This window comes from Mangifera indica, chromosome 12 (assembly GCF_011075055.1).
Source record: "Mangifera indica cultivar Alphonso chromosome 12, CATAS_Mindica_2.1, whole genome shotgun sequence".
Classification (NCBI taxonomy): domain Eukaryota; kingdom Viridiplantae; phylum Streptophyta; class Magnoliopsida; order Sapindales; family Anacardiaceae; genus Mangifera; species Mangifera indica.
In genome coordinates, this window is record NC_058148.1 from 10,589,683 (window position 1) to 10,603,952 (window position 14,270).

The window sequence follows — 14,270 nt, forward strand, 5'->3', positions numbered from 1 at the left end:
AACCAATTATGCTGCTTCGCATTTTTTACCCTTCACTTATCTAATGAGGCAACGTTTCCTTCTCATGCTTTGTTTACAAAGAAACCCAGAGCTATCTCTTTTATGACAGGAGAATACAACTGTTTCCATGGAGATTAGTGTCCTGTTCATACGTTTGTGGATTCAAGATCAATAGCTTAAATGCTATCTAAATTGCTTTTCTGTGTAATTCACCATTAAAGCAGACTTCCTTTAGTTAGTAAGCATTCAGCAAAATTTTTACATCTATTAATAAATTAACACATAAAAATAGAGATAATTCTACTCGTGAAACCAAGTCTTCAACCTATCCTTCCTCCATTGGAGAGGGGATTATCAATAAAAATAGGGACAAAAACAATTTTGAATTATTATAAATATTCTCTAAACTCTTATATATATTTAATAAACCAAAATTTTAAATCATTACAAATATATTTTAACACTTAATAAATATTTTATTATTTTTCTAATAAAGATGACAGAAAAATGTGAAAAATTTTTCTTGCAAATGGAAAAGGAAAAGGGGGAAAAAATTTTCCGTGAGAACGGAATGAAAATTTCCTATCATCCCTTTTATATCGGGGATGGGATAGAGATGGAGGCAAAGATTAAGGTATCCAGCCATACCCCGTCCGGTTAACATCTATACGTGTAAATCGGTCAATTGTCAATAATGCAGTGGATCAATTATGAGTCACCGTATGTTCAGTAGAATACAAATTTTATTAAACTGATAAGACTGAACAACCTACACGCACACACGCTCCCACCAACAAAACATGCAGAAACATGTCAATTCTGATATGCAAAAGAATTAAAAAAAGACAATGGTGCGGGAAGTCAGTAAACTGTAGCCTCAAGCCAAAAATGCCTTGGGAAATAACACAAACGTTAACAATCTGTACTTCATAATCTTTCTGGCATTATTGAAGCTTAGTTTCATTAGGTTTGCTGCCTCTAAATGCTGAAAGAGAGAAGAAGGACCTTGTACCTGAAACATAACAAGTTGGAGGATGCTCAACACAATTAATATCCAGAAAAGAAGAATCATTAAGAAGATGGGAAAGAGGCAGATGACATACTAAGTAAAATCTAACCTTTATTTGTAGGGGCTGCTGCTGAGACATGGCCCTTATGCAACTTGTTAGAATTCTGGGTATCATATCTGCTTATATTTGATTGGGCTGCATGCAGAATATCCATATCAGTTACAATGTCAGGCACTAAATTTCCCAAACTGAAAACTAAAATTTGCAGTTATTTTGATTTTTTTTTTTTTGTTTTGAGCTTGTTCTCCATCAATTGAAACAAAAGTAAGGAAATTTAGATGATGTGAATGGCCAGTGTAACCAACAAGAAATATACCAGAGACTAGATGAGCATCAACTTTTTTTCCGTAGTCTTCAGACAATGAAGTCCTCTGCACTCCATAGTTCTTTGCATGAAGGGCAGCTTTTCTCAAAAGATTGTCAGCATTTCTCTTATTAGCTGCCCTTGATTCATCTGTGTCATCTTCTCCTTCAGAAAAGACAGATGGGCTAGACCAACCTGTTGAACTTGCATCTCCCTTACTCTTGCGAGCAAATTTCAAGAGCCTTTTCAATCCTTTGGGAGCATCTTTTTGGTAGACCATGGCAGGAGGATTTTCAGCATTTCCCCACTCAGAAGAATCGGGTTCACTACTTTCTTCTTGTAGCATCTGTGACAAAGAATGGCGGACACGAGGACTTGACAATCCAATGGGTAGAACATTGGCTGGAGATGCAAGTTGAGTTGTGTTGTCATGACATGCATTGGGCAGTTCATGATGCTCCTCTTCAATTTCCACCCAAGCAGCTGGGGAGATGATTGATTCTTCTTCAGGTTGAATTTTATAAGATGACTCCATCATGTTTTTCAGGCTGTCATCATTATCAGTAGCAGGTTCATCAAAGTTCTCCACGTCATTGCAAATCTGTTGACTGCTGATAGTAGTTTCCAACTTCATAGCAGAATCACAATGATCTAGTGGTACAATATCGTGCTCTTGATGCTCCATTGCCAGACTAGAAGCATTGGAAACAGCCTCTTTTTCCTGAGGTTCAATCAAATTTCCAGGATTTCTCAAAGAGTCCTCAACCTGAGAAGAGTTTTTTATCTTGTTAACAGCAGGATCAACACCAGGGCCTGTTCTAGAACCCTTGCGAAGAAAGGGTTTTGATTCCAGTGGCACTACACTGCTTTTTCTGGTCACTTTGTTATAGAAACTAGGCTTTGCCGGAACCGGACTAGAACTATCTCTAGAAGCTGTTGCAACTTGCACCTTTGTATTTTTGCTACTTTTTGCCTTTGTTTGCAGCTGCTTTCCATTTAAGCCCTTTGAGCTCCTTTCATTATTTGCCTGGGCTTCCTTCACATTTCTCAGTTGCTGCTTGGATTGGTCCACTTTAGAGGTTGCTCGAGGAAAAGATTGTGCTGATTGAGGTTTTCGACGGGTTAGTACTGTTCCAGCAGAAGATATCCCACCAGGAGTTTTAGCTGGTGATATCCCTGCAGCTCTTGGTGATGACCCTGATGGCCATGACTTACGAGTAGTAGGCAACGGTGATGTTTTAGACGAAGCTTTCTTGACAACAGCGGGTCTTGGAATTTCCTTTTTGGGACTTGCAGATTTAGGTAAGTTCCTAACTAATTTCTGTGGCTTTTGCAGAGGATGCTTTTTTCCAACATCGGTCATATTCTTCGAGGCCATTTCAGCTTTTCTCTCATCAAGACTCTGCTGCATTGCTCTGAATTGTGCTTCTTTGTCTGCTCTTTTACGAGCATTCTCTCCTCTAAGTTTTTCATCCCTTTTCTCCCTGTAGTGGTCATAGAAACTACCTCTCTTTTCCGAGGAAAGATTATGGTTTCTGCTAGTTGAAAGCTTCTTACTTTTAGTTGGCTTACTTTCCATCATTTTCTTCAGCATCTGATTTAACTCCCCTTCCTTTTGTCGATTCCATTCGGATGAGGCTGTTAATCTCTCATTAATGTCCTCCCTTTGGTTAACGTCAGCATCTGCCTGAACATTTATCACATCAGAGTTACTTTCTTGCTGTCTTTCCAATTGGACATCAACTTCAGCAGCCTCAACACGAGTTTGACCATCAGATATGTGATCAGACTCTGAATTCACCTCAACTGAAGCCTTTAAAAACTCTTTGTCCACTATATCATTCGAAATAACCGGACTTGAATAGGCCAAATCAGTTTGTGGATGGCTTTGAGCAGAAGATTCCCCCATACCTGAACTCCATCTCCTCAATACAGATTTATTTCCAATAAGAGAGGCATTTGTCAAACAATTCCTCTTTTGAGAATCTGCAGTTTGATCCCTCTGTTTGCTTTCAAAAAGATTGATTGCATCTTGAACACTCATTCTTCGTACATTATTGTCAATTTTCTTACTCGTTTGTTCCGATCCTTCTTCTTCTCTAATGTCTGCAGCGACATCCCTATGAGACAATATTCTGGTAGGAACAGAGTTGAGGCTCTTAATGGTTATTGCAGTGGCTCTGCGTGATCCAGTCCTTCCTATTTGAATCCTCCTCATAGGAGACGCTGACCGTCTAGGTGCTGCAGACCTTACTAAAGCTCGACTTCTTTCAATAGATGTTTGATTCTCCTCACCTGAGTCAGAAGACTCACTTCCTGTTGAGCTTTGTCGCTCAAGCTGTGCAACTTTAGCAGGTGAAACACCATATTTAACTAGTGTTTCTGCATGTGAAGGTTTTGGCATCTGAGAACTTCCATTTGTCATCCTTGCACTATTGTTTCTAGAAGCACATGTCATCAACACCTTGTTATCATCAAGGGGATCAGCACTCTGGCTCATTTGACTTGTATCCAAATCTTTAAAGAAAGAATTGCTGCAATAGACAATCAAAGAAAGAACTTTTCCAGTCATAATTGCTTTTCTAAGGCATTTGCATAGTCTTGTCACTTAAAAGATATAGATGAAAAGAAATGGAAAGGTTGCATTCACAAATTAATTGAAGTGATTAAAAATTGGAAACACAAGCATCCTTTATATTGGTAACTTACTTTGAATCTGCCAACCCAAAATGTTGAAAAAGTTCAACTAAATTAGCAAGTTCTTCATTGGAGAAGATGGCACCAGCAGCCTGCTTAAAAGCTGCAGCTAACTCTCCTCTTAATGCTGAGATTCTCAAATCCATTGCCCTCAACAGTTCATTCCTGGATGTATAATAAAGAGTGATGCTATGCATACTTACAATGAGTACCAATTTGGGTTCCAATGATGATATGTCATCATGTAATTGGGCGTAATTTATCCTTAATTCAAAATCACCTAATCAAATGGTGGCACGCCATCATCGGTACTCAAATTAGTATTTATTATAAGTAAACATAGTTTTATTGGTATAATAATCTATGCATTAGTACAGATGCAGCTCACCAAATTGCTAATTGGAAACATAATAGTCAGAAGATCGTACTTTGAAGTGTCCGAAGATGCAGCCTGAACATTAGACTGTTCACATGCAAAAAGACCATGATTAATAAAAATAAATGGCAGAAGAAAACTTATAACTCTTAAATGAACACAAAAGATATGAGAGACCTGGTAACAGAAAAAGCATTTATATAAAGTAGTAGGAAAAGTAATTACTTTGGTTTGTGGAGCCATGCCATTTGAGTTGCAGTCATCTGTCAAGAAGAGAAAAGTTGCACATATTAGCTTAACAATGAGATGTCAGTACGCTAGCACATATGCATAATTATCTTCAGTCCATAGCATCCAGAGATTGATGGCTAGGTGCAGATGAATTCAGAAACTGTTCAGACAACTATCCCAGAAGTGAAGAAATTCAGTCTCAAAATTACTACTGATCACATCATTCTTTAGGCCTAAAGTAAGAGAACTAAAAAGAGGAATTTTCCAAACAATCTCCAACATTTTTGAACAAACAACATATCCATAAAGACCCATATATCAAATCTTCCCTGATCAAACCTCTGTAGTCCCAAAGAAGTAGCACTTCACATAAAACTGACAATAAATTATAAGTTACAACTTCCTTGAGATCCCGTTCAAACCACTATTCCAAACAAGAATAACCTCCTTGGATTGGATAGTAGCAATTAGAAGATATTAAGTAGGAATTACATATTAGGGTAATGCAACATATATCTAGCAGTGCAAGTATCCTCAATATGTAAGCATTAGCAGAAATTACCTATCTCCCCAGCCTCAATATTATTGCCCTGAGAACATTCAACTTCTTTTGATGAGCAAATGTATCCTTCCAAGATTAATTCACACAGAGATGAAATATTTACCTGGACATATAAAGAAAGATGAAATTGTCTGGCTTCTTCCAGTTGTGACATCTCACCTTCTATAATTTTTGTGATATTTACCAAATCTGGTGAGCCAACAATATTCAGGAATCTAAGAAGAAAACACAAGGAATGCCATAAGAGGAACACAGGTACCAGCATTTTGTTGATAAAAGAAATATTATAAATAAATAACAAACTGAATAAAAAGAAGACAAGAAATAAAGTATTATATATTAGGAACCTGTTTAAAGTTGATTTTGTGAACCATGCAGCACTACTTGCTTTTCCCGCTGGTTGGGTTGTGAAGTTGCTGTAGGATCCTTTGGCATGCAAGGGTTTTAATCCTGGTATATATGGCAAGAGTTGTTCCAGAGGCCCAACTGCAAGTTTTTCCACTTTGTTGTCACCACAAACAAATACTTCATACCTACAAGACCCTCAACACTTTTGAGAAGTTCATTCATAGTGAGAAAAAAACACCACATTAAATGAACACACAAAAGTCTGAAAAAAAAAGTTTAATGAATGGCCAGAGATCAAAGTTCATTGCTTTTTAAATTAGGCAAAGAGAGTTCAACACAGTAACTAGACATAATTTAGACCAAAGTTGGATACAATGAACAAGTTAGAAATTGAGTAAATGAGCACACCGCTTAACGAGCCCATGTAAGGGAGGTCTCAAACATATTTAATGAACTCAAAGCAAGTCTGATGAATTCCAAAAGAGATGGTTGTTTTCCAAAACTTCAATTTGATCCAATAACAATTTTTTTCTTTCACTTTTCATTTTGTTATCTTAAGTGATTCCTATTTAACATTGAAATTTTGATTGGTCAACAATTTCTTTCTTTGATTTTTCATTTTTCCTTCTATAGCTGGCAATAAATAACTAATTATAAATGCTTAAAACTTAATTTGAAGCTACTTTTATAAGTTCATCCATGTTACAGCGGAAATTCAATGAAACCATTTTGTTGAAAGTATAAATTACTAATCTGATAAGTTGTAAACATTTTAGAAAACTTTGAATTATATGCTCAACCAAATTCTTAACGAAGCTTAAACGAGATGTGACCCACCTGTTTTGGGTTGGAAAAATTTGGATTGTAGCATAATGTAGAGGTGCATCCGCATCTAATATACCCTCCATTCCAAACAGCTAAAGCTCAGAAGGCCTGAAAGTAGGCAAAAGAAGTTGTATTACTAAGAATGAAAGAAAGTGTACTGTATTAAGATGGAGAGGTAGTGCAATTTAATAGCTTGAAATGACCAGAAATCTGTATGCCAAATGATTAAGTACAAGATTTAAAGAAATCCATCAATCGTATCAGAAATTGAATTCAGATATGAAAGCTATCAAGAATTAAACAAGAAATATATAGATAAAGGAAGAATTATAGTCTCATTAGAACTACTTGAAATAAAAAAATAAAATAAAATACGAATGTGCATACCACCAGTACAGTAGCAATAAAAAAGAGAAAATATTTATGCAGTTGTACACATTGCTAGGATTTAGTATAGAGAAACTCCAGAAATCATGTAAGGAAACCACAGGTTCATTTAAAAGAAAGAAAAGCTAGAGTAGATATAGATTAGGTAGCAGTAAAGTCAGATCTAGGAAATGAATAAAAAAATAAAGAAAGAAAGTAGCAGCACCGACAGTGGTTGAAGCAAGCAGGAACCGGAGAAAGACGGGAAATGCGAGTGAAGAAAGAGACTAAATGTACAGAGAGAGAAACAAAAGATCTTGATTGTTGAACTTGAACGAGTAAGAGTGTGTGGTTTTCTTTTTTCTTTTTTCTTTTTTCATTTTTCTTTTTTTTTTAAATAATAAAGACATTAAAGTGATATAAGTGAAACTGGTAAGGAGATGAGATGACATCGCAAGAGTTAAATGTGAAGCGTTGATTGCGTTCCAAATCCAACACAAACACAGACACCACACCTTCCGACACACGCGTGACTTGCACGATCCCCTTTCTGTCCGGTCTTTACTCTTATTATTTCCTAATCATCTCCTGTCCCTCTCCCAACTTTTTTTCCTTCCATCTTCACCTATTTATGCCATTTTAAAACAATAATACTAATATTACCAACTTTTATTACTAGTAATACAAATTCATATGGGGATTGTTTGTATGGCAGTCAAGGAGATCCAAAATATACGAGAGTAAGTATTCAGGTTCCTTCGGGACAAGAATGCAAAGATGGATAACTTGCCTTCAGGCTATAAAAATGAACTGTATCTAAACAAAACTGATCAGAGCCAAGGGTCAGAGACAGCTGTTTCAGATGATCAAATTAGAGAAAATTATAAAGATTGAAGAGAGTTTAATGGTACAGTTACAGGAGAGTTTTACAGCAGGAAAGCGGAGGCACAATGTTTTGAACCCTTTAGAAGAACAATTATGCATCTAATCAAAATTCAAAACAAATTCAAAACCTCAGTTAGACCATACATGTAATAGTCCATGCTTATTGCCTGTATAAATCTCATTCCGCTCTTCATCGTAGAAGAGAGCAGTAATATCTTCCAAAGCTTCCGCAACTGTGCTCCGTATTCTGGATGAATAGACCTGCCTCTCGGCATTGCAACTTCCTCCACTGCTGCAATCACTATTGAAACTGCACTTATCTCCCACAGGTAAGCTGTTGCTTGCTCTTATTTTAGCAAGGCATTTCCCAGTCAAGATGTTGCTGATATTGATGGACCCTGCTGCAGCAGATATGCAAGAACTATTTGAGACTTCTTTAGATCCATTCAATTTTTTAACTCAAAAGGTTTAGCCAATATGTATAAAGTAATGATGAAAATTTAATCATCTACTAAAATCAAGATTAAAAAAATTTAACAAGCATGAAAAATCTTTTGAACCGCTTTTTTTTCCAATTTTAAAATTGCACTTGTAAGTCATCATATTGACATGCAAACCAAGAAAATCATACCAGCGTACTTAAAAAAATGGTTTTATGGCCATATATAATTCCATCAATATTTACACACAAAGAGATAGAGAATGAAGCTGTACCATTTCCTTCCGATAATGGATCATCAGAGTCAGCCTTGCAATAAGAGATAATAAGATCCTGATCACTTGTTATATAAATGTTGTTAGTGTTGCAATCAGGATGCCCCAACAGATGATCCTCAAATGAAGTTACAAGCTCCCCGCGGAAGTTCCATACAGCCACAGTTCGATTTCTAAATGTCAGGAATAGCTGATTCTCATATAGAAATATAAATGCCGATGGTGTCATAAATTCAGTTCTGCTAACTTCTGTTATTTCAAAATTTCGGACCTAAAAGTAATAAAATCAGATATTTAGCAGTTGATGAATAAACAAAATTGCAAAAAAAGAAAAAAAAAAAAGGTCCTTACATCAAGAATCTGGAGATTCTCATTTTCTTGCTTAACAAGAAGCTTTTCATTGAACTGTTCAATGAAATCCACCCTCTTATTGCGATGAAGGAGATGGTTGAAAGATTTGAGTACGGAACCATCCTCTATTGATAGAATCTTTAGAGGAACATGGCCACTAGATTTAATAAAAATCAACAACATGATCCCTGGACTGTTGATAAAAAACCATTAAAGGAAGCTAGTAAATGCATGTAAAGCAAAACATAAAATGAAACAGAACAAAAAATAGAAATATATCTTTATGACCAGCACAAAAACCACCAAAAATATGTGTGCATGCCAGTTTGTACAAAATAAGCAGAAGTGTAAAGAAATATTACCTGACCTTAATCTCTTGTACATTCTTATCTGATATCGAGTATAACATCGTATAATTTTTAAGGTCAAACACCTTGTATATACTGATGAAAGTTACGGTGAAAAAGGACAAAAGAGAGTCAAGAAGCTGTTATTAGACTACGGGATTTTATTTAAAGCACAAATGTGAGTTCACATAATAGAAACTTACCTCTCCTCTGCAGAATAAGTGAGTACTTTCCCATTTACATCATCAAACTCTACAAAACCAGGCCACTTCAATGATTCAGATTCAAAAAGAGCAAAACCAGCATCCGGTTTACCTCTCCGTATGTATCTGGAAAATGTGAAGAGATGATGTTTTAAGAAAATATATTTGAAAATCTTAATCAAGAAGTCATAATTTCTAAGTTTCTTTCTTTAGTGGTTAGTGCCCTTTCTCTCTTTTACTTTAAGGTGGGGTGGGGGGTGAGAAGAGGTTCACGTACTCTATTCTTGTGCTTCTGCATTTTAAAGAACTGAAATTGTCTGACGCATGAGCTAAAACTGTGATAAGTGAATCATTGTTCTTATTATAAAACAAGCTTCTTATAACTTCATCTGCAGTGACATTCAGAAAGCAAATCCTTTGTTTTGTCTCTGCGTCCAACAAAAGAAAATAGTCTTCTCAATCCACTTATGAGCAAACAGACTATATAAAAAAAAATCGAAATATCTTTAAATGGGCAGAAGAGTAAAGTTCTTACCTCGGCTAAATGCTGCACAAACACCAGACCGTGCAAGAGCAAAAACAATGTCACTTGCTGCCACAATCTCAACAATCTTTGATCTCTTCCTTAGAGACGGCAATTCCATAGAACAATGGCCTTTTGGATCATGTGTATCATATTCCTCCTATTTGGTACAACAGATAACAAGCAGGACTATGCATAAGTTCATCCAACAAATACATCAAATTACAAGCCTTATCCGTAAATAAGACTAAAGCATCTATTACATCATTGACCTCAAAGGAAAGACAATGAGTATTTGCACTTAGTGATTAACAACATATACCTATCATGCGTTTACTTTCAAGTGCCATTTTATGTTTCTGATCCACCATCTGATTAATCCAATTATAAAAGTCAAGTATCAGACTTCAGAATACTTTTTTTTATCCTCATAATCTCATAACACTGATGTGATACTTCACCATCGGCTTCAATATTGCATTTGATAGGAACGACAGCTTTACAAAATTATTTTATCAATGACTTTGTCTATATTATTAAAAAGGTAAAATACTTCTTTTATCATACAGATTTTGATATAAAAATCACTCATGACAACAAAATTCACTACATGAGGAGAAAAACATTATTTAACCCAGAACAATTCTCAAAGCAAAAGACCTGAATTAAAGATTCAGATTTCCCAAGAATTGAAAGGCTACTTATATGATCAAGGCAATTTCTTTAAACAGAAATCCAAAATCACACAAAGTCAGATATTAAACAGCTCAATTCATTAAACTATCTTAAAATTATGTGTACACAATTTAAATACACACATGATATGTTATCATATGAATAAATTATTTTGAATTAAAAATAAAATAACACTTAATTAAATAATAAAACATCATTTGTATACCACAAGTGTGTAGATATAGTATTGCTCAAAATTATCACCTTTAAAAAAATTTTCATACTCCCAAGATGAGATAAAAAATTGATCGTTTTTCAAATTTCATTAAGTCAAAATTAACACAATTCCTCACGCTCCAGCCCCTTCATCTCTCTCCCTTGCACATCAAAGAATAGTTTTGATAATGGTGACAAAAGATGAAATTTGGGTTGATATGAACCTTTTCTTCAACTGGAATCAGAGTCTCAAATTCTTACAATGATTAAATTATTTATTGGAATAAAAGGGCAACAAAGATGAATGAATTCCATTAACGAACTAAACCCAGTTAAATATATTGTGACTGATCCTCTGAAGATTTCTAATCATGGTATACATGGAACATGGCCAACAATTAAACACTAAACCCTCATAATGTGATGAATAGTGTGATTGAAAAAACAACAATAATAGGTGATATTTAGAGGGACAGTACACACCGTCAAGAACTACATAAGGGAACTAACTGATCATTCGCGAGCTACTAAACAATTTAACACAGACACCCAAACCGTTAACATAAAGTTGATAGAATAATCATAGATATCCGCCACTCTGGGTAACATGGAATGAGCTAGTGAGGAAAAAAAAAAAAAAGCAACCAAGTTAAATCCCTAGCGCCACCCTTCATGACGTTTGGTTCCTGATTATTTTATTGAGTTTAAATTCGGTATTAAAAGTAGAAGCTTTTAGTAAATAAACAGACAAATTTAGTAACTCTGCGATGAAACATAGACGGAAGTAGGTTAATATGAAGACCACCTACCGGAATTAGTTGAAACACCTAAGGTCTGGCAAGTAAGCAGGTACCATTAACATAAAATAGTGCTTTTTTTTTTTTCAATGGGTCCAGAGAATGCAGAATATATCCTATGGTATTTTAGCTAAATTAGAATAAACGAAACTCTGATGCATCTGGTAGTAAGTTATATGAGTAACCCAAGGTTTAAACTTGAGAGGTGAGAGAGGTAACCTGTAAACGGATATTGCGAAATCTCTCCTTGGCGTCAGTCATGGTGAAAGCACGGTCACGTTTGGAACTGATTTCGCGTCTTTGAAGTTTCTTAACGCTGTTAACGAAGCCATCAAACCCAGCCCAACTACGACCTCGTTTTTTCGCTACCACTCTTCTTCCACTGCAAGGTCTTGGGCTCAACGTCATCCTCCTGCCTCCTCCCCAGCTCTCCATCTCTGTAAATACTCCTTTACTTCCTTCAACAAAATGCAGCTTCCTCTTTTACACTCGATTTCATATTTATCGAGTATCACTTACTCTTCTGTACCAGGACCGGGAGGGGAGGGGGTTTTCTTCCGGCCTCACTCTTTTTTTTTTAAATATCCACAGTGTGTTCGTCCTCGTCCTATTTGGGTTCGTCCTCGTCCTATTTGGTTTCAAATAATTGCTTTGTTGGCAACGATGGAAATTGAAATAACTATTCTATATATATATATATAGAGAGAGAGAGAGAGACACACACACACACACGCACACATACATACACGCGGCGGAAAAAACGTAGGCAAGCTAGAAAACCTTGTGGGAAAAACATTAAATGTGGACGATGGGGGACAGTGGGTTTTCCTTGTATAAAGAGCCCCCATCTCCATTTGTCGACCTGCCATTTCTCACTTAAAGAGCATTCATACTTCCCCTCCCTTCGAAACAATATTGTACATATTTTGCTCCTATTTCTTTTAACTTAAATACGTCTATATTTCTCTCTCTTTCTAATTATACTTATAATATTATAAATATTAGAGTAATCAATTAAACAATAAAATCACTTACACATAAAAAGGGCGCAAATTTTGATAATGTGATTGGTTAATTAATTCAATAATAGAAGTGAAATAATATTTAATTATATAATAATTTATTATATAATAATTTTATTTAATATAGTATTTTTTTAAACTAAAATAGTAAAAAAATTATTATATTTATTATATAATAAAATTATATGTATTTATTTTAGTATATAATTTATATATATAAATAATATATTACTATATAATTAAATAATTTTAAATTAAATATAAAATAATATTTAATCTCATAATAACACATCATCTATATATCTGAATTGTGTACTAAAAATAGGTACACATAAATTGCTCTCTAGGTGACAATATTGGATGATGTCTTTTCAATTTCACTTTTAATTAAATCCCAAAGAAATATATACCATTGCTTCTTTGAAATTTAATTTAAAATTATTTAAGAAATAATATTAAACTTGGAGAGATCATAAATTGAAAGTGAATATATATTTATTATTTTTTAGTTTTATTTAATTTTTTTTAAATATGATATATATTTATTATTTATATATATATATATTTTTTTAATAAAATTATTCATACCGATTTTAAATATATAAATAGTTATAAAATGGTTAAGTGATTTTGAATTAAAAATAAAATAACGTATAATTATATGATAATATATTATGTATATATTTATTTATATATTTAAAAATAGGTAAATGTAGCATTGCTCGATATTTTTTAACTGAATCTCACAATAGTCCTTAGGTTAATCATTCTAAATAAGAATACTATGATTGTAGACTAATGAAACTCTCAACTTTATTTTGTGTCTTTTCATATTCTTCCACTAGGTTCAACTAAGATTTACTTTCCGTAGGTGTAGACTTTCACACCAAATGAGAGTAAACAGAATCGAAATAAAGGTGGAGATGAAGCACAAGAGAATTAACAGAGGCTTTGGTATATGCCTTTCCGGCCTGTAGAAAATAAACGTAGTTGTCAAAGCATAAAAAGAAGGGGGGGTTAACATCCGTGACTCAAGTCCGAAGGCATCCAACGTTTGTGGGGGAGTGAAGAAATGTTGCTCCATCAACTTGACACCTTACCCAGAAAAAAACAAAAGATCTACACAGCCACGCGTGGCACCTTTGTTTCGAGGACGGTGCCGTCCCCCTTTTTAATCACAGCACCATGAGCATCAAACTTGAACTTAATAACTTGCTGCTGCTACCAAATAGTAGTAATATGGTTTTGGTGATAGCACCAGGCCATCACCCATGTTGTGAGAGTGAGAGTTTGACAAACAACAAACAAAGCAGATTCTTCAAACTTCATGAATGTGGTCCTCTTGTAGTAGTTGAATTCTTCACTCTTCTTCTGAGCTTAAATGGTGGTCCTTATTGGAATTGGGGCATGGAGGATCTCATCTTAGCTCAGCTCATCTCACCTCACCTGTTTGAAAATTTAATGTGTTTGTGGAGTGCATTTGGACCACCCCAATTTCATTATTGATGAGATCATAAATTCACTGTGTGACTTATTTGACCCTAATTGTCGGTATTGACGTGAATGATCCCCAGCCCATGTGCTGCTACAAATTAAATCTAATTATAAACAAACACATCGCCACCTACTGTTAAACTTAACTTAAATAATGGAGGTTGTTTTCCCATATTATTGAACTTCTAATATCGCTTTCGCCCAATCAGCGGCCTCTCCAGGTCAATTCATTTAGTCCAATCATCTTAGGAAGTATTGAGGTGC

At 34.9% G+C, this 14,270-nt stretch overlaps 2 protein-coding genes across 5 annotated transcripts; both read right to left on the minus strand.

The window, feature by feature from the left end:
* Positions 1-723: 723 nt before the first annotated feature.
* LOC123193070 lies at positions 724-7,181 on the minus strand. Of its 3 annotated transcripts, none has more exons than XM_044605857.1 (11): positions 7,006-7,181; positions 6,426-6,521; positions 5,588-5,773; positions 5,344-5,455; positions 5,241-5,268; positions 4,673-4,710; positions 4,500-4,534; positions 4,084-4,236; positions 1,387-3,908; positions 1,119-1,205; positions 724-1,012 (listed from the first exon to the last, which is right to left on the minus strand). In XM_044605857.1, the coding sequence occupies exons 2-11, from the start codon at positions 6,494-6,496 to the stop codon at positions 945-947; spliced, it is 3,300 nt and encodes a 1,099-aa protein (XP_044461792.1). In that variant the 5' UTR covers positions 6,497-6,521; positions 7,006-7,181; the 3' UTR covers positions 724-944. The 3 variants fall into 3 exon arrangements, with proteins under 3 accessions (XP_044461792.1, XP_044461791.1, XP_044461793.1); XM_044605856.1 differs by having other exon boundaries at positions 7,010-7,180; XM_044605858.1 differs by lacking the exon at positions 7,006-7,181 and adding an exon at positions 6,801-6,955.
* A 454-nt stretch (positions 7,182-7,635) lies between these two features.
* Positions 7,636-12,184, minus strand: LOC123192566. Of its 2 annotated transcripts, none has more exons than XM_044605155.1 (8): positions 11,710-12,184; positions 9,815-9,962; positions 9,557-9,707; positions 9,280-9,405; positions 9,092-9,172; positions 8,730-8,922; positions 8,379-8,649; positions 7,636-8,062 (listed from the first exon to the last, which is right to left on the minus strand). In XM_044605155.1, the coding sequence occupies exons 1-8, from the start codon at positions 11,923-11,925 to the stop codon at positions 7,794-7,796; spliced, it is 1,455 nt and encodes a 484-aa protein (XP_044461090.1). In that variant the 5' UTR covers positions 11,926-12,184; the 3' UTR covers positions 7,636-7,793. The 2 variants fall into 2 exon arrangements, with proteins under 2 accessions (XP_044461090.1, XP_044461089.1); XM_044605154.1 differs by having other exon boundaries at positions 7,636-8,065; positions 11,710-12,173.
* Between the last annotated feature and the right edge of the window lie 2,086 nt (positions 12,185-14,270).